At 40.8% G+C, this 20,484-nt stretch overlaps 1 protein-coding gene across 11 annotated transcripts in view; it reads left to right on the forward strand.

Annotated features, from left to right (window-relative positions):
- Positions 1-20,484, forward strand: part of SOX5 (SRY-box transcription factor 5) — an 857,385-nt gene that overhangs the window by 710,499 nt on the left and 126,402 nt on the right. For all 11 annotated transcript variants that reach the window (XM_050968476.1, XM_050968460.1, XM_050968468.1 and 8 more), the window contains one exon: positions 4,023-4,143. In XM_050968476.1, the coding sequence (XP_050824433.1) occupies positions 4,023-4,143 (121 nt within the window). The remainder of the gene's footprint in view (positions 1-4,022; positions 4,144-20,484) is intronic.

Raw genomic sequence — 20,484 nt, forward strand, 5'->3', positions numbered from 1 at the left:
TTTTCTTTCATCTAGTCTTATTGTATCTTGTGTATTTAAATTATAAACTCTTCAGGGCAAGAACTCTCTCTCTTACCTTGTGTATTTACAGTTCCTAATACAATTGGGTCCTGGTCTTGGTTTGGGCACTAGGAACAATTTTAATAGAACTAATAATAATATATAGATGGTGGTGTAGTGTCTGTGTCCTCAGTTGCACAACCGTGTGATAACCCTTCCTGCCTCTCCTACATTCTGTCTACAGCCCATTTCTCAGGGGCTACTTTTGATAATCCAAACTTTTGAGCAGCATGTGTTCTCCTTTCATCATAAACATGGAACTTCCTTCCAAAATTACCGGGCTGGGGTGCATGAATGAAAATATCTATGCTTTTGTATAGTGACTTGCTTATGTTATAGTTCAGTATTCCCATATTTTCTCATTCTGTCATCAATAAGATTCCAAGTATTTCATATCCTTTGATAATCATATTAAGTTCCATTGAGGGGAGAAGGGTATTGGGACAAAGAAAAATAATTATTTATTTTATTTTACTTTATTTTATTTTGGGATGTAGGGGGCCTCTTAATGGAATTCAAGAGCTTTGAAAATAAATTAATAAGTTTTATTGCTGAGGTTGTTTTATTGGTTTTTTTTTAGGTATTTAGTTACAGTTACTTAGTGGTTTGGAATGTTAGAATGAGTCTTGGGGCAGACAAATAAGTGGGCAGAGTGAAGATGAGTCAGTAAAAGATGCATAACTGCAGTTTATCACATGGCTTTTCAATTTATCACATGCCTGTACAATCTATCATATAATAGAATAGTAGTTCTGGATACCTGAAAAGTGGTGTACTGTTATAAGGTAGATTGCAGAGCCATTTGATAAATTTAGAAGTCATGTGGTGACGATATTTATATTGCAACAACATCCAGAGGTCTCACTCAGGATTGGAACTGTGTTAGGCACTGTAGAAAATGCATATGAAGAATCAGGATGAAATTCTGGCTCATTGAAATCACTGCCATTGACTTCAGTGGGTCAGGATTTAACCTGTAATCCCTTCTCTGAGGAATTTACACCTAAGAAGTCCCCTGTGAATGGGGGAGAGAGAGGGATACTATCAAGTATATAGACTTGTATAAAATTATGTACATATAAATATGTGTATTTACTTTCATTATCTTTATACATTAGTAGAGCAAAAGGCAAGGTCTGAAACTAGCCCTGATTTGGGGTCAGTTGCATTCAAACTGTAAATCTAGTATCAAGAAGGGTTTTTTTTGAAAGAACAGTAACTATCTGACAAGTTGTTATTAGACAAATGTGAATAACAAGGCATTAGCTTAAAAAAAATAAAGAAAACCTTCAAGAGAAAAACTGAAAAAAGAGGGTCTGAATTATCTACTACTTCAAAAAGTTGTGTCCTAGCAACAGTAGGTAACAGTAAACATACGTTGTATAAAAGTTAAAATGCAATAGTTGAATGAGACATAGGAAGGGTCAGTCATAATATATGCATTTTATATTGTATCAAGTAATCTGACTAAAATGAAATAACGTTGGCCCTTATTTTGAGGAGGAAATAAGTGCAAGTATTAGAGTGGTGCTACATATATTCCAGGTTGGAATGGAAATTACATTGTTTTGACTGGGTTATTTCTGTATCCATGCAAACCGTCCTCACCTCTCCGCAGTTCTTACCTCCTTTATACAACTGTGTTTGTGTCATTAAAGTCAAAGGATCCTTAGGCCCCCTTACAGGGTGTAATTTGGAGGGAGAATTTGAAAAAGAAAATGTGACAGCCAGTTTTTAGAAAAAAGGACATTTTCCTGGTAGACGTTTTCCTAAATGGGAGGATTTTTTACTGCAATGTTTTGCTAGCGTATCAGGCAGTCACTTGGAATCAAGTGCAGACTTGTGCTACATTGTGGGCTTGGCAATGACAATTGTGTGTGTGTGTGTGTGTGTGTGTGTGTGTGTGTGTGTGTGTGTGTGTGTGTGTGTGTGTGTGTGTGTGTGTGTGTGTGTGTGTGTGGTGCTTTGGTTATGTTAGCCCTGGAGGCAGAGTTAACACTTGCAATGGGACAAGAGTATTTGCAGTCATCAGAGAACTTTGCAGTCAGCTTCAATAACATCACTCCATTTTTTCGCCTTTTTTTTTAAATTTTTTTTTTTTTTGGCAGCAAAGCTTTTAGTAGAACCATCTGTCTTTCTATTAGTGTTTTTGAGTCCTGTTTTGAAGCTTCTTTGCTTGGCAAAGTCACTTTCATCCCTGGAAACCATTTAAAAAAAAGTTCCATGGCTTCTTGCCGAAGAAGAGTACTATGCAAAAATTCCACACGGCTGTTCATTTTTGTTCTAAAAGAATACAGTTACTTTGTCTTAAAAAATATATATATATATATATATATCGAGGCAGAAATGGGACACTTCCAGACTGGCTGAATGTGAGGAGGAAGAAATAGCATTTTATATTTTATGTCTCCCAAAATCCAAATATGCCTTGTTAACTAACTAGATCAGAATAGCAACAAGAAGAATAAAGTAACAGCCAAAGTCAATCAGGCTAACACAGTAATTGGCACTACATCTAGCATAGCTTCAGTCTTGAGTTCAATCTCCAACTGCAGCAATTTCTAACCAATACGTCTTGTGAGCTTCATCTTACAGGATGTCCCAGGCTGTAAAGGTGCAATAACCACACACAGAGTTACTGCCATTCTTAATGCTGCATACAGAGAGGACCCGTACCTGCCGACAGTGGGGGAGGAGGGACAGCGGCTTCAGCAGATATTACTGAGCATGCTCAGTACAAGCCAAGCAGGAAATCTGGGGGGGAGCACATGACCCTGTGTGTCCCTCCCCAGGTGTTGCCTCTGGCTCCATACATCACACCATGAACCAAATGTTTATCTATAACAGCCTATCTACATCTCTTATGCCTCTGCTCCACAATCCTGTGGTCAATCTTGATGATCTCTCTTGTAAGTGTTTCCTTCCCTTTACTAATTGATCTCCTGAAACGCAAAGTTTCATTTATTGGTGTAGTTTTTTTTGTTAAAACCAGTTATTCTGCTGATGACTTCAGTTACCAAACAATTTTCTCTTCTTCTATGTGAGATGGAAAAACAATGTCCTGATCATTTGTAGTATTCAAAAACATGCATAAAACTTTGCAAAAGTAGTAGTGTTAGCTGTTGTGTTATGGCCAGTTTCCAATTTGGATGACAACTTTCTCCCTTCCTAAAGTCCCCTTCAGTTTCACTTGCAACGTAATAGTCTTCATTTCCTGCCCTACACTTTTGTGTAGTGTTGCTGTGCAACATGAAACAGCTGACACTCCAGATGTGGCTGTATTTCACTTGTGAGCAAAGTGTTTCAACTGTGTTTTGTGGCCATCTCCGAGAACGTGTCTGTGTCTGTGCATGCATGTGTGTGTGTGTGTACGTACACACATATATCCCAACACATACATACGTGTCTAATATTTGCTAAGTGTTTAGTGTTGAGGCGGGAGGGATAGCTCAGTGGTTTGAGCATTGGCCTGCCAAACCCAGGCTTGTGAGTTCAATCCTCGAGGGGGCCACTTAGGGATTTGGGGCAAAAATCAGTACTTAGTCCTGCTAGTGAACATAGGGGGCTGGATTTGATGACCTTTCAAGGTTCCTTCCAGTTCTAGGAGATAGGTATATCTCTTATTATTAATCATTAGAGAGGAAATGTTCTATGTATATGATTGTGATTTGGCAGCATTGTGATGTGGAATATCTTACTGTCACATGGAGAAGACAGATAAAAGTGCAGACGTGGTTGTTAAGGTGAAATGAAATATAAGTATTCCTTGATTTATGTAATTAATATTAAGTGCTGGGGTATATGGTAATTAACACACGTCTGAACTGCTGATGCTGTTGGAACCCCTCACAACACAGGAGTATATTCTACTCTGACCTGGCTAAAAAAAATAAATAAGCAACTACACAGGCATGTTCTCCAGAAGATTTTCCAGGTTTGATTTTCCTCCTTCTGTTCAGCAGGTTCAAGGTCAGCTGCCTCCATTGATGATTCCAGTGTTCCCTCCAGATCAACGAACCCTAGCAGCAGCTGCTCAGCAAGGATTCCTCCTTCCTCCTGGTTTCAGCTACAAGGCAGGATGCAGTAAGTCCTGTAGATTTTCCATCTGGAAGTGATCAGGGGGCACAGTTTTAAATAGGTTGTCCAATAGTTATGCTGAACTAAGTCACCTTCAGAAATATCACGTCTACTGCCTTGAGGTGACAGACCCACTATGCTGAATTTAGGATTTACAGAATAGTGTGAGGACAGATTTGCCAAGAGGTCACTAATATGTTCATTGATATAATGGCCAAGTATTTCAGAACTGGCTAGTGAATGTGAGTGCCCAACTTGAAGGGCCTAATTTTCAGATAGCATGTGCTCCACCCTTTCTGAAAATCTCTTTACAGTGTGTCAGGTTGGGCACTGACAATCACTATTTACTTCTGAAATTTTTGGCTATGCTGTGCAACAAAACAAAACACAAGCAAGGGAACATGCTCATCGTCATGCACAGATCCTCCTCTCTTAATCTAAAAGGGAAGTTGTTTGAAATGGCCCAATAAATTTCAACACTATTTTAAGGAAATATGTTTTTCCCTCTAGCAGCCTGCTTGCTTTTTATTAACTAAGGGCCTATTCTACCCTCTTTCTACACATAGAACTCACATTCATCTCAATGGGAGTTCTGTACAAAGATCAAGGATAGCATATGCCTCTCAATTTGATAGACTAACACAAAGCATAAGTATGTTTTACAAGAGCCTAAGACTAAAAACTGTGTAACATCTATTTTTTTTAATCTTTGAAAGTTTTATTGTCACTACAGGATCCTGATTTTTTTTTTTGGCAGTTTTATTTAAGCCTCCCATAGGATCTCTTGTTCCTGTCAACAAGATAAAAATAAATATAGGTTCAAAATAAATCAAATGTCTTTCTTTCATCAAATAGATTTAGTTACAGCATAAATTCTATAAACCTGGTTTTATGCATTTGTGCTTATCTAACTCTACTGACATCAGTTTCCTATCTTGCTATCTAAGACTTGCTTGTTTTACCGTTCTCTCTCTTTAGTGCATCTGTTTAGCTTTATTATGTCCGCATCAGTGTATCCGTCTGTATCATTGACTAACTCGTGAATTTGTCAATTGTTTCTCATTACGCAGTGCTCACCAGTAGAGCAGTTTATTAAATTTTGAATGCAAAGGGACTATCTGGTGATACTTTTTGTCCTGCAGTTTTAGATTCTTTTATTTTCTAACTTTATAGATCCAATATTGGGTTTCTTTGAGCAAAGTTCCCTTTCGCTTTGGCCATCACCCATCTTGGTGTACTATAGGTTATTACCACTACAGAGAAATCACTATTCAAAACACTTCACCTAACTCAGCAGCTGCAGTGCTAAAGCATGGGCTCATTCACTTCTTCCAGTGATTTCACACCCATTTGTTCTCAAATGGGAGAAGTAGTGATTCACATTGCAGAATGTGTAACCGAAAGCCACATTGAATATGAATGCTACCATAACTGTAGGCCTGGAAAAGGTCAAGAAAACACCCCATTAGACGTATCTGGCAGATTAAATTAGTTCTGTGTTAATGCAGTCTGACTTGGAGAGAGGGTTGATTTTTTTTAACTATTAGTAAATTAACAGTAGGATGGTCACATAGTACCTCACATCCATGAACTTCATATGACATCACACATTTTTGTAAACTTGGAAATGAAAAAAACTGAAAAATGCTGCTGCTCTTCCTGGCAATAAGGCTTAAAATTAACAGCATGCCAAGGTCTAAGATTGAGCAGAAGCCAGTGGAAAAAGACAGCTTTCTGTTTGCTGATTCCCTGGCATGTTTGACTGAGTTTGAAAGAGAAGCTGAGGGGAAGTGATCAATAGTCCAAAGGATTTTTTTCTTTTAGCTCACAATTTAATGTAAACAATAACATAGATTGGCTTAGTTATACTAGAAAGCTTGTAGCAGTGAAAAGTATAACAGCCTAAAAAACTGTAATATGGTCCCATCAAGTAATGGTTTTTGACAGGCAATTAAAACAACTCTCCCCTTCTACCCTTCTCTCCCCCATTTCTGTCATTTGTCATGCTGAAGGCGTGGTAGACGGCAGACAAGATTTGGGTAAAATTTTCAAAAGAGCTTAAAGTGACTTAGGAACCTACATTCTATTTTCAAAAGTGACATAGGCACTTAGGAGCCTAAGTCCTATTGACTTTCACATAGACTTAGGATCTCATTGATCAGATTTTCAAAGTTGTTTTGGGGCACATAAAGATGCAGACAGGTGCCAAATGGGATTTTCAAAAGGGCCTAAGCAGGTTATCTTAACTTCCACTGATTTCCATGTTAGGCATCTAACCTGGTTAGGCACTTTTGAAAATCCCACTATGTTCCTATCTGCATTTTTAGGCACCTAAAAGGCCTTTGCCTAAATACTTTAGAAAAAGGGATTTAAGTTTCCAAGTCATTCAGGTACTTTTGAAAATTTTATTCTTTAAGCCTAGGCTGAACAATTTTCATGAAAATTTTACAAGACTGATTTATAGACTTCCCAAGTGACAATTCTGTTGTTTGCTAGCTTTCGTAACTTGCATTTAGAAATGAAAAACTGCACGAGACCCTTCGTTTTACTGACAAACAGGTAAGAACCACTTTAGCAAGTTTTGTATTTAGCATTTACCCACAAATGGAGAATTTATAGCTTTGGGCGGGGAGGAGTTTTGTCTAGATAAAAACCATGGCCTACATTTTCAAAAAGGAATTAGTGATTTTGGGTGCCTTGATTATTGGTTGCCAAATTTGAGACACCGGAAAAGTGCCCAGTTTTCAGAAGGTGCTGTACCCTGCTCTCTGAAAGTCAGGCCTCCATAAAGACTCTCAAGTACCTCAAATCACCACTCACTTCTTGAAAGTTAAAACCCACATCTTGCAAAGAAGATCCTTTGTGCTACAAGTAACACCTTAGATTACTGAAACAGGAAGACGTATGAATATCTTATTCAATACTACTCTTTGTTTCATTCAACTTGGACGGCGAGACTAATCTAGTTAAACACTCTGTAGTTGGTTTCCCTTTATGGTTCTCCTGGCCAATATTAATGCCTGGTTTCCTGGAGTTTTATCTATATGTCTCCCATTAGCTTCAGTGAGAATTATGTGGTCAAATTCCTCAGCCAACCCTTCAAATTGTATACCCCAGAGGACCAAAAGGACACTTGGGGGGGTTGGGGTTTATTTTGGTGAGAAAAATGCTATTTTCTAATTTTCATTTACTTCTTAAAATTCACTAAAGAGCTGCTCTGACGTGCTGTTGTAAGAGGAGCTTGTCCACTATAGATTCACTGTCTGATTAGTACTATGTTCTGGTGTGCTGAGATATTAATAACAATATGATGATAATTAATTAATAACTCGTATTTAAATGGATTGTTTTTATCCACGGCTCTCACAGTGCTTTGCAAAGGTATGTAAGTATGATCATTCCTGTTTTACAGATGGGTAAACTGAGGCAGCAAGATTAAGTGATTTGCCCAAGGTGAGATGGCAGAGCAGATTATAGAATCCATGTTTCCTGACTTCTAGTTCAATGCACTACCTGGAGCTTTTTCCTCCTAACAAATTCTAGTTGGGAATGGCTCGTTTTGTTATATTTTTTTAAACAGATGGTTTATATTTCATAATGGACCATTTAAACAAGTTGACACTTCCTCTCCTTTCTCTGCAGCATATTATGTAGTGTTAAAGTTGGCAGAAAGAAGCATAAAGCTCTTGGGCTTGGATTAGAAGCTTCTATTAATATTGGATTTCTATTAGGAAAACGAAGCAGAGTTCTTGATCCCTGGTTCTAGTTGCTTCCTAAATGTAGTGTAATTGCTTAAAATGTTTAATATTAATCATTTATAACCAAAGCAGTTGTTTCTTAGTAGAAAAAGAAGTGCCAGTGTGCCATGATGGAAATACACTGTTCATGAATTTCTCCATGAATAGCAGGGAAAATAATGGCTATTTATTGGTCATCTCTTTGCTAAACATTCAGAGTTTATTATGAAAAAATTGAAATCCTAAAATGTTTTGTTCATGACACCTGCTTTTGATGAATAATGAAATGCCATGTACATTTAGGATGAGAAATAAAACGAAGATTGTGACTAGTTCTGGTCCTCTAAAATTGGGATGTGATAATCCCAACATCTTCACCAAATTTCTCTAATACATCCTCCCTATAGTTTCAATCAGGTATGTTGCCCTAGTGTACCAGGCACAGGGATAAGAGCCAGACTACTGCTTCTCCAGAATAGCGGCAGAACTCCTGATCTCTGACACTGATGTGCTGTGTGATTTTAAGCAAGTAATTTAAATGCTCTGACTTTCCCTACACTGTACTCTTTAACCCTAAATTATCCACTGTTGCTTTCAGTTTCACTGGTGATAGCAAGAGTGAGATCTCCTGTGTGGGTGAAGCACTCATGGTTCCAGCATTTCGGCCACTGCGGGGGAAATCCTGACCCTACTGAAGTCAAGGGACTTTTACTGTTGACTTCATTAGGCCCAGGATTTGCCCCCTATTGTGTAGACCTGGGCAAAGTTTGATGTCATGGTAGTTAAAACACTGGCAGCCATGGGATATTTATTTAGAGGATCATTTAATTAGTGTTTGTAAAGTGCTTTGAAAATATAAAACATTATGTAAATGCAAAGTGTTAGGATGTGAAATGTTGCAGTGTGCTATTTAAAAGCTGCTGTATTATACTTCAGAGGTGGCTTCTTTTCCATGGTGAACAAAATGTCTCTTCCTTGTGTGTGCACATGCATAGATCTGTAGAGAGAGAGAGCTAACTTGTTACTATACCGTAAGTAACTGATAATGAGGGGAAGGGAGTAAGGAATTCCCTCCCCATCCCCTTTTGTATGGCACAGGTAAGGTCCACACAGAAACCCAACCCTTGTGCTTGTGAGAGCAGAGGGGCTGTTGCTAGAGGAACCACTTGCCAAAGAGGCAGCAAAGAGTAAGCAACAAAGTACAATCCCCCAGCAAACCTGAGGAGCAGAATGTTCTTAGATAGATTGCCTCTTAGTGCCCCCTTTTAGGTAGTGCAGTTCTGCACCACCTCTTAGTGTAGGCTGATCTGACAGGCATAATATATAACCCATACTTTGATAAAAATGTTGAGATCCTTCAGAATAACAGGCATTGAATAAATACAAATCGTTATTTAGGAGAGTTTTCCCCCATTGCGTCTTTGTCTTTTTTTTTCTTTAAATGTTTGGTGACACTTTTACAAAAGAAAATAAAAATGTTGACAAACCTATGACACTGTTGCATTTTACATTGGACTCCCCGCTCCCCCTTGTGATTGAAGCAATCCAGTGCGAGAAATGCTGCTTGCTTAGTGGGTCAACACACATTTAGCGTTCTAAGCTGAAATTCCTGTGACCATTTGAGTGACATGTTTTTTTCAGTTTTGTTTTGTTTCTAGAAATGGTAGTTACTGGTACTACACTTCAAAAAGTTTTGAAGGGGGATTTGCTACCAAATATGTTTTCTAGATCATTTACTAGTTCTCAGAACAGCTCCTAGGTGGTGTTTTACTTGCTGGTACCTATGTTATTTTTATGGCAACATATCAAATTTAGGAAACAAAACCTGTTTTTCTTTTTCTTTGCCCTTTCCTCCCTCCCCCCTATGGAAAATTTGTTGTAACAAATCATATTGTGTTCCCAGTCAGATGTCATCCACTTGGGTTTTTTGGAAAGCACTTTAATCACGGCTTCAGCCATATCCAGTTGGGGAAAAAATGTGAATATACAATAGGTATATTGTATGTTTGTTGTATTTCAGCTCATTGAGGCTGGAAATTTCCTAAATAAAATAAGCACACAAAATTATTGATGAAATATCTAATTGCCCCTTAAAATAGGCATAAATGTGTGAGAAAGTGGACAAGCCAAGCCTAATAAAATGTGCAGAATTTACTGTTCCTCCATTTTCTGAACAGTATTCTCTACATCTAATAAAAATGAAACTCTCCGGTAATTGGTTCCTCGTACAGTACAGTACAATTAATGTTTCGGAGTTAAATACCATAAACTTCCTTGGGCATATTTGCTGATGTATCTCTATTTTTTAGTTAGTCACATGTTTCATTGTTTAATGGGTTATCATGTGGGCTGTATTTATAATTTCTCTTGTACGCAGGGTCCATGTGTCTGGCTTCTAAAGAGACTGCATGCTAATTTCTGATTTAACTGTGTCAGCTGTATCAGCTGACATACAGGTCAATGACAACCACCAAATCACAAGAAAAGAAAATTCACATGGTATGCTTTTATCAGAATGACAAAAATAGGAATCCTGTGTTATCAGGACCACATACTGTAGTTTCTTTGTAAGGATGTTAATCATCTTTTAGAGCTACTGTTTGCGCCTTGGAAAAGAATGATCATATGACTAAACTCTCATCTTCCCCTCCCCCAAAATAAGAAAAAAAAATTTAAAACTGTGGATTGGCACAGCAAGATTTAGATGCTTTGTGGTAAAGAATGTGCCTAGTATGCTCTGTAGGAATGTGTCACTGCTATAGTGTTGGAAACTGAACTAAAAGTATCTTGATGAAGAACAACCGCCAGAGATTTGTTTTTCAGTTACAAGTAAAATTGCCAAATCAGAAGTGCAGGGGGGAGGCTCTCACGGTACCTTTAATAAATCTGAAATAGACAGAGAAAATAGTGACTTCTGTAATAAGAAGTTGGTGGTTTCAATTCAATTGCTGGGTCAAAACTGGTGCCTAAAATTGAGTCCCTGGGAGAATGTGGACGAGCCCCCAGCAGCGAGCATCCCAGCCTGATTTGACAGACGCGGGCTAGTGGGGCTGCGCTAGCACTCTGACAATAGCTGTCTAGACAGTACTTTGAAGTTGTGGCTCATATTGGAGTTTGAGCTTTGAACCCTACCCCACCCCCCAAGCTTCAGAGCCAGAACCAGAGCCTCAGCCTGAGCCACAACTTCAAAGTGCTGTCTACACGGCTGTTTTTAGAGCACTAGCGTGAGCCCTGCTTACCTGAGTCTGTTGACCTGAGCTGAGAGATTTTGCTGCCACGAACTGTGTGGACATACCCTACATCTATATTTGAGCACCTAAATAAAGTACATCTACACTGCAAAAACAAACAAACAAACAATAACAGCAAAAATCCCTGTGACAGCAAATCTCGAAGCCCAGGTCTACAAATTCAGGCTCGTGTTATGGCACAAAAAATAGCAGTGGAGGCATTCCCTCTCAGGCTGGAACTCAGGCTCTAGAACCTGGGGAAGGGAGGAAGGGTCTCAGAGCCCAGGTTCCAACCTGAGCAGGAACATCTACACCACTGGTGGGCAACCTCCAGTTCGCAGGCTGCACGTGGCCCGTCAGGGTAATCCACTGGCGGGCCACCAGACAGTTTGTTTACATTTGCACAGGTGCCCGCAGCTCCCAGTGGCCGCAGTTAAAAAAAAAAAAACTGTGCAACTGGCACTGTGCATAGGTATGCTGAAAGGAAGTCAGGATACCAGGATGCGTGCTGTCATGTGGTCCCTCAGTGGCACCTGCTCACTCTTTCTCTCCCCCCACCCCTCACTCTTCCCTGGTCGGGCCTGAGCCCTCCACGGTCTCCTGGACAGAAGCTATGAATAGTGCCCAAGTGCCCATCTATTTCCAGTCCTCCCATGGTATTTTGAATATCCCTACTTCCACATCAGAACCAAAGTGTGGAAATGGACAAGTATGAATGAGTGGTGAGAAGTGTTGCTGTGGCATAGCTGCCTGTACCCACCTCCTTTGAGTACTCATCAGAAAGATATTTAAGTAATAAAAACATTTTTTTAAACTGAGCTATTTCTAAAGCTGATCGAAAATGGGGAAAATGTACAGGTTTAAAAAGAAGCAACACTTCAGTTAATCAATGTTTTTGTAAATTTTTTATTTGTGATTTTTTTCATTTTTTTCTGTTTTCATTCCTTCCTCCAATCTTTCTCATATTTCCATTTTTGCCAGTGAAAAGGGGGAGGGGGTGGAAAAACAATAAACTTAACAACCAAAAAGGTTAAATGTTCCATTTTCTAATTTAACTGGGGAAAAAATTGTAGGAAAAGAATCATGAAATTGATAAAAGGCCAAATTTAATGAAAACATATTTCATCAAAAATTTTCAACCTGTTCTGGTTGTTTCTATAAGGAAGTGCAACCTAAGACTCACAGGGGAGGGATAGCTTAGTGGTTTGAGCATTGATCTGCTAAACCCAGGGTTGTGAGCTCAATCCTTGAGGGAGCCATTTAGGGATCTGGGACAAAATAATAATAATAAAATAAAATTGGGGAACTGTGCTTTGAGCAGGGGGTTAGACTAGATCACCTCCTGAGGTCCCTTCCAACCCTGATATTCTGTGTCAAAACATTATTATTTAACATTAGGGTGTAGCTGGATTTATGTAGCAAATAAGTAAGACTGTGTGTCTGTCACAGAGGTCGTGGAAGTCACAACCTCTTTGACTTCTGCAGTGGCTGGTGGAGCAGCCCTACAGCCAGCCACACTGGCCGCTGCTGGAGTGTCCCAATGTGGCTGGCCCCAGGGACTACTTGAGCAGCAGTCCAGGGGTAGCCAGAACCATGGCCCTGGAAGCAGCCACTGGCCCTGCAGACAGCCTGAGTAGTGGCTGCTGGGGCTGGGCTTGGGGGCCCCCCAGAGCAGAGGCCCCTCGGGGACCTCCCAGAGCAGTGGCACCCCAGGCCCGCCAGCTAAGATTTAGTCAGGTATTTATAGTAAAGGTCATGGGCTGTGAATTTTTATTTATTGCCCATGATCTGTCTGTGACTTTTACTAAAAATTGCTAAATCGTAGCCTTATGAATAACACAAAAGAGCTGGTAGCTCTGAAGAGCTTGTAGCTTATAAGAAGACAGGATACTGGAAGAGATTACAGCATGAGAGAAGAAGAAATTAAATGAAACAGGTTATGATTTTAACACTATGTTAATTCCTAAGGGATTTTCTTTTAAATTATGAATTTTTTTATATATTCTTTACAAAATATTAGATCTTGGATAAAATATTCAAAAGCATTTAAAGTAATTTAGGGCCCTAAATCTCATTTTCAAAAGTGACTTATGCAATTAGGGACCTAAGTCTCTTTTGAAAATCAACAGGACTCAGGCCTGGTCTACACTACAACTTTAGGTTGAATTTAGCAGCGTTACCTCAATTTAATCCTGGACCCGTCCACATGACAAAGCCCTTTTTTTCGACTTAAAGGGCTCTTTAAATCGATTTCTTTACTCCACCGCCGACAAGGGGATTAGCACTGAAATCGGTCTTGCCGGGTCGAATTTGGGATAGTGTGGATGCAATTCGACGGTATTAGTCTCCGGGAGCTATTGCAGAGTCCTCCATTGTGACTGCTCTGGAGAGCGCTTTCAACTCAGATGCACTGGCCAAATAGACAGGAAAAGGCCTGCAAACTTTTGAATTTCATTTCCTGTTTGGCCAGTGTGTTTGCAGAGCTCATGCAGAGCTCATCAGCATGATGTGCACATTGCCGGGGCACATTGCCTGGCCCGTACTTTGTGAGAAGTCTATGATCATGTTCCACTCGTCACCGCGCTGCCATTGCCTCCTCGCCTGGTTTTGTGCATAACAGTTATCTACTGTTGCTCTGATGGAGGGAGGGGCGACTGACGACATGGCTTACAGGGAATTAAAATCAACAAAAGGGGTGGCTTTGCATCAAGGAGAAACACAAACAACTGTCACACAGAATGGCCCCCTCAAGGATTGAATTCAAAACCCTGGGTTTAACAGGCCGTTGATTTCACAAAACAAATCGGGTCAATTTTCTTGTTTTGATCCATCTATCTTTTACATCTTAGGCTGGCAGCATACAGTGCAGTACGACTGCAAGCCATCATCAGCTTCTGGGTGCTCAGCAGAACATGGGAATGACCTGGCTGAGTCAGTCCCATGTCTGCCCAGGCGCCCGTGACCGACCTCACCGAGGTCGGTTAAAAGAGCACCCAGGAATATGACGACAATGGCTACCAATCGTAGTGCACAGTCTGATGCCAAAAGGCAATGAGCTGCTGCTGTGTAACAATGCAGTCCCACGTCTGCCAGCCCCCAGGAGACATACAGCGACGGTGAGCTGAGTGGGCTCCATGCTTGCCATGGTATGGCATCTGCTCAGGTAATCCAGGAAAGAAGGCGCGAAACCATTGCCTGCCGTTGCTTTCATGGAGGGAGGGAGGGAGAGGGGGGGCCTGATGACATGTACCCAGAACCACCCGCGACACTGTTTTTGCCCCATCAGACATTGGGATCTCAACCCAGAATCCCAATGGGCAGCGGAGACTGCAGGAACTGTGGGATAGCTACTCACAGTGCAACGCTCAAGAAGTCGACACTAGCCTCAGTACTATGGACGCAGTCTGCCAACTTAATGCACTTGGACCATTTTGTGTGGGGACACACACAGTCAACTGTATAAAGACGATTTCTATAAAAACAATTCTATAAATTCGACCTAATTTCATAGTGTAGACATACCCTTAGATTCCTAAGTGCCTAAATTACTTTTGAAAATGGAACTTAAGTTCATAAGTTTCTTTGGTGCTTATTTAAGGTATGATTTTAAACTGATTTCGTTAAGCCAGTGCAAAAGGCTGTGGTACAAAAGGATATTTCAGTTTTAACTGGGCTTAAGTCAGTTTTGCTTAAATTGCTTATGAATCAATTAAAGCTAAACTAAAACAAACCACTCTTAAACTGAAAATAGAATGTATAATGCAAGGGTTTGTACTGGTTTAACTGAAATCTATTTAAAAGCTGACAAGTTAAACCAGTGCAACTCTCTCATGTAGACAAGGCCTTAGAAGATTGTTGTTTGAGGGAATGTGACTGAAGGTGGGTTTTAAGAATGGGAAGGTTGTAGGGCAGTGACATTCAGACCTCAGTGGTTCAGGAGCCAATTTACTGATCAGCGTTACCCAAAAGAGTAGTGTGAATTCATTGTTTCATGTACAATAGCAGGAGTAGGCAACCTATGGCACACGTGCCGAAGGCGGCAAGCGAGCTGATTTTCAGTGGCATTCACACTGCGCGGGTCCTGGCCACCAGTCTGGGGCCTCTGCATTTTAATTTCATTTTTAATGAAGCTTATTAAGCATTTTAAAAACCTTATTTACTTTACATACATCAATAGCTTAGTTGTATATGTATAGACTTATAGAAAGAGACCTAAAAACGTTAAAATGTATTACTGGCACGTGAACCTTAAATTAGAGTGAATAAATGAAGACTCGGCACACCATTTCTGAAAGGTTGCCGACCCCTGTACTATAGTACTATATACTAATATTTAAACAGTATGATGGGGAATATTTAGTATATATGTATGTGCGCGTGTGTGTATTTTACACAAAATGACTGACCAAGTATTATTATTTTATCAATTACAATTGGTTAATAGCATAGTAAAATCATCCTGCTCACTTAATAACTTAGATTGGTTAATAATTAAATCACACAGTGTTTTAATATTATGTGCTGCCAAGAGGTGCATGAGACATATTAAAGAGCCACTTGCAGCTTGCAAGTCTCAGTTGGATTATCGCTGTTGTAGGGCATATAGGACCAGGGAAAAGATTCCAGGAGAAGAGGCAAAGAGAGCGAGCTGCTTGTGGGACATTAGAACAAAGCGGGAGTGAAGGGAATATCAAAGATCAGGTCCACACAGCAGAGAAGGAGACCAGTGATAATGTATAGATAGGCAGGAAAGGAGAGGAGTGGCTCATCCTTGAAACAAAGGATGAAAAGGCCTGGTCTATGCAGGTAAAATTTTCAGAAGTGCCTATGTGACTTCGGTGTTTGTCTTATTTTCAAAAGTGACTTAGGCGTGCAGGGGCTTTTGTCCCATTGAAAGTGAATGGGGACTTAGGCTCCTATGTCACTTAGATGCTTTTGAACATTTTACCCTACATGTTTTTATAGAAAGCATTGGATTCACATCAGGAGATTGCAGTTTCTTCAGTTGCCTTTTTCCCCATAGGCCTCCAAGAGGCTCCATGCTCTCGTAGGTCTCACCTCTGCCATCTTCATATTTTGAAAAATAATTATACTCTACAACACTGGAACCAATCTCAGCACTTTGGCCACTGAGTAGTCTCCCAAGGCAGCTTCTGCAGCGGTTTGCAAATCAGACGATCTGTTACAGTGTCTGTGCATCAGCCAGAGACAACTTCCCCCTACACTCCCTTCTGCTCCACACTAACCACCCAAGTCCCCCTCACCCTCATTCTCCCACAAACCAGGTCCATCCTCGCCTGCATGCTCCCCTGCAAATGCATTGCTTCTTCTTCCAGGTCACTCTGCGGTCTTGTATTCCCCCCCCCCCCCCCGAATTTCTCCTCCCTCTTCACCCTCTTTTCCACAAACCCTGAAATCACCCTGTGAGGGATGGTCCTACAATCTCCACTCCCAGACTCCCAAATCTCTGTTCCATCCTGTGCCCTCCACAATCTCCAAAACACACCTTAATCCCACCTAGAGCTCCCCATGTAATACCCCTCTCTCTCATGCCTGGCTCTCTTGCTCTGAGTTGCCACCGCTATCATGTTTGAGTTATATTATCTGTCTAAGTGGTGCAGGTGGGAAATAAGTATATTTGTAATTAAGAGGAATTTAGCAGGTAATCAAATCATTTCTACCTTTTCTCTTAAGATGCGAATTCCGCCCCTTGCTCCATTCCAGACCCTTCCCTCTGGTTTGTAAAAAAAAACAAAAATACAGCAAATACCTGACTTTAACATTTCTTTTGTAGCAAAAGTCCAGGAATTGTAGCTGATAGTTTGGAACTTAAAGGAGCCTCCCAAAATCTGTGGTTTTGGCTGTTGTCTAAAAGATAAAGGGAGACTGGTAGCCACTAATTCCTTCCTGATTGTAATACAAAAGTATGTCGTGATTGCGTTTTGTAGATTGGCTTCAGTATAATATTACTGTTTGAAAGTGGATTGTTTGAGTAGTATAAGCATATGCCTGGTTTGGAAATAGCTGTTTCTCATAGCTGACTATCTTGTTTTACATTCCTGAAAAGTTCCCAGCACTTGGGAAAAGGACCATTTAGATCTAAAAATGAGACATTTACAGAAGCATTAATAAAATGCTTAAGAAATGCATTTCCCTAAAATGTGTTAAGCATTAAATACAACTGCTCAGACCAATGTAAATGCCAATTCAGGAGAAATATTAAGGACAGCTCAGAGAGGCAGTGCTCTCCAGTGGAGCAGGTATTGGGTTAGGAGTCAGGAGATCTGGGTTTTAGTCTCTTCTCTGGCCTGCTGTGTGACATTCACTGGGCAAGTCAGTTCCCCTCTCTTATTTTCCCCTCCCACTCTTTGTTTGTTTTGTCTTTTTAAGAGACAGAGACAATCTCTTGCTATGTGTGTATACAGTGCTTAGAACAATGAAGTCTGAGACTGCCTCTACTCATTACTGTACCTGGCCTAAACTTTCCCAGTATTCTTACATTGGGTCAGTTGCAACCATGGGAGTATTAGTATAGATTAGCCGCAGGAGTTGTGATGGTGGGAAATGTTTGAAGAAACAAAAGCCTATAGCAGACAAGGGTTACTTCACTTAATAAAAGGAATTTTAAAATCCTAGCACATAATGGTAGGAAGACATAGTAATATTGAAGTAACAGAAATATTATGGATTCCAAAAGCTTCATGGTAGGGTCACAAAAGCTTTTAAGCTTTTGTTTTATATATATATATATATATATATATATATATATATAGTTCCTAAACATATTTTTGGAGCACTGGAAATGTGTCAACAACCAAAATTATAATAATAATACTTTAATTATTAATGACAACAGTAATAATAGTGACCATGGAAAACGTGGAACACACAAGATCCTGGCTCCACACAACTTAGTGTTTTAAAAACTACACTTCCGTGCATATCAGCATTCATTGCTCTTTTCTTTGGAATTGAGGAAAAAAATAATTTTGGTTTCTTGTGTGGCTGGCACTTGCACATTCTGCTCATTTCTAGAAAGAAGTCATTCAAAATGAAACTGGGATTTTCCTTTGAGGTTCTTGTGGCACTGGGAGTAGCATAAAGCTATGAATGTTGAGTCTGTTACTTTTTTGGGATATTTTTCTTAGCTGTCTTTAAGACTAGCTGCTTCTGTCACTGGGTGATGTTCTAGATTAGAAAATTTTAAAGTCAAAGAATCACTTCATTCAATCAATGATATTATACAGGAAATGGAATCCTAAATTAAATCAAGGGGATATTGGAAAATGTGGAACAGTAATATCGTTTGATTAAAAATCAAAACCAAGTTAGAAAAGGAAGTGTGGACTGGTGGCTGGTGCAGAAATCTAGGAGTCAGGATTTCTGGGTTATGTTGGTTTTTACACTGCTTGACTGCGTGTCCCAGAAAAAATAACTTCAGCCCCAGTTCAGGAAAGCACTTAAGTACAGTCTTAACTTTAAGCATACATATAAGTCCCATTGAAGATCAGTATGTGCTTAAGGCCTGGTCTACACTACTCGTTTAAACTGAATTTAGCAGCGTTAAACCGATTTAACCCTGCACCCGTCCACACAACGAGGCCCTTTATGTCGATATCAAGGGCTCTTTAAACCAGTTTCTGTACTCCTCCCCGATGAGAGCAGTAGCGCTGAAATCGGTATTGCCATGTCAGATTAGGGTTAGTGTGGCTGCAAATCGACGGTATTGGCCTCCGGGCGGTATCCCACAGTGCACCATTGTGACCGCTCTGGACAGCAATCTGAACTCGGATGCAGTGGCCAGGTAGACAGGAAAAACCCCACAAACTTTTGATTTTCATTTCCTGTTTGCCCAGCGTGGAACTCTGATCAGCATGGGTGGCAATGCAGTCCCAAATCCAAAAAGAGCTCCAGCATGGACCATACAGGAGATACTGGATCTGATCGCTGTATGGGGAGACAAATCTGTTCTATCAGAGCTCCATTGAAGAAGACGAAATGACAAAGCATTTGAAAAAATCTCCAGGCTATGATAGACAGAGTCCACAGCACAGTGCTGTGTGACAAGCGTAACGGAAAGCCAAAGAATCAAATGGATGCTTATGGAGGGAGGGAGGGGGTACTGAGGATTCCAGCTATCCCACAGTCCCCGCAGTCTCCGAAAAGCATTTGCATTCTTGGCTGAGCACCCAATGCCTGAAGGGTCAAAAACATTTTCCCGGGTGTTTCAGGGTATATGTTGTCAATTTACACCCTTCTCTCCCCCAAAAGAAAAGGGAAAAAAAAACGTTTCTCGCCTTTTTTCAATGTCACCCTATGTCTACAGCATGCTGCTGGTAGACGGGGTGCTGCAGCGCTGAACACCAGCATCCCCTTCCCAGTGGCAGAGGGTACAATATGACTGCTATCCATCATCATCAGCAGCCCGTAAGTTCTCCTGGGTGGCCTCGGTGAGGTCGGCCGGGGGCGCCTGGATAAAAATGGGAATGACTCCCGGTCATTCCTGGTAGATGGTACAGAACGGCCGGTAACGGTCTTCATCATTGCAACTGGAGGCTGAGCTCCATCAGCCCCCCACCTTTCATGTCTAAAGAAAAGATTCTGTACTGCCTGGACTATCATAGCAGCGGGAGGCTGGGCTCCTCTCCCCCGCCTTTTAATGTCCTGCCTGGACTATCATAGCAGCTGGAGACTTCCTCCCCCTCATTTTATCTCACTAAAAAGTCAGTGTTTCTTATTCCTGCATTCTTTATTACTTCATCACACAAATGGGGGGACACTGCCATGGTAGCCTAGGAGGGTTGGGGGATGAGGGAAACAACGAGTGGGGTTGTTGCAGGGGCACCCCCTAGAATAGCATGCAGCTCATCATTTCTGCGGGATCTCTGGGGCTTTGACACGGAGCAGCTGTGCTCTCTGGTTCTCTAGTACACTTGCCCCATATTCTAGGTAGGACTGACTCTATTTTTAGACAAAACATACAGAAGGGAATGACCCGAGGAGTCATTCCCATTTTTGTCCATGCACCCCCGGTCGACCTCAGCGAGGCCAGCCAAGAGCACCCATGACAGCAGCAGACGGTACAAAACGACTGATAACCATCATCTCGTCGCCAATTTACAATGGCAAACGGTGCAATAGGGATGGTGACCGTCTCTGCTACCTCGCAAAGGCAAATGAATGCTGCTGTGTAGCACTACAGTACCGCATCTGTCAGCAGCATCCAGTACACATACGGTGACCATGACAAAAGGCAAAACAGGCTCCATGGTTGCCATGCTATGGCGTCTGCCAGGGCAATCCAGGGAAAAAGAGTGGGAAATGATTGTCTGCCATTGCTTTCACGGAGGTAGGGTTGAGTGATGACATTTACCCAGAAT

This window comes from Gopherus flavomarginatus, chromosome 1 (assembly GCF_025201925.1).
Source record: "Gopherus flavomarginatus isolate rGopFla2 chromosome 1, rGopFla2.mat.asm, whole genome shotgun sequence".
Taxonomy (NCBI): domain Eukaryota; kingdom Metazoa; phylum Chordata; order Testudines; family Testudinidae; genus Gopherus; species Gopherus flavomarginatus.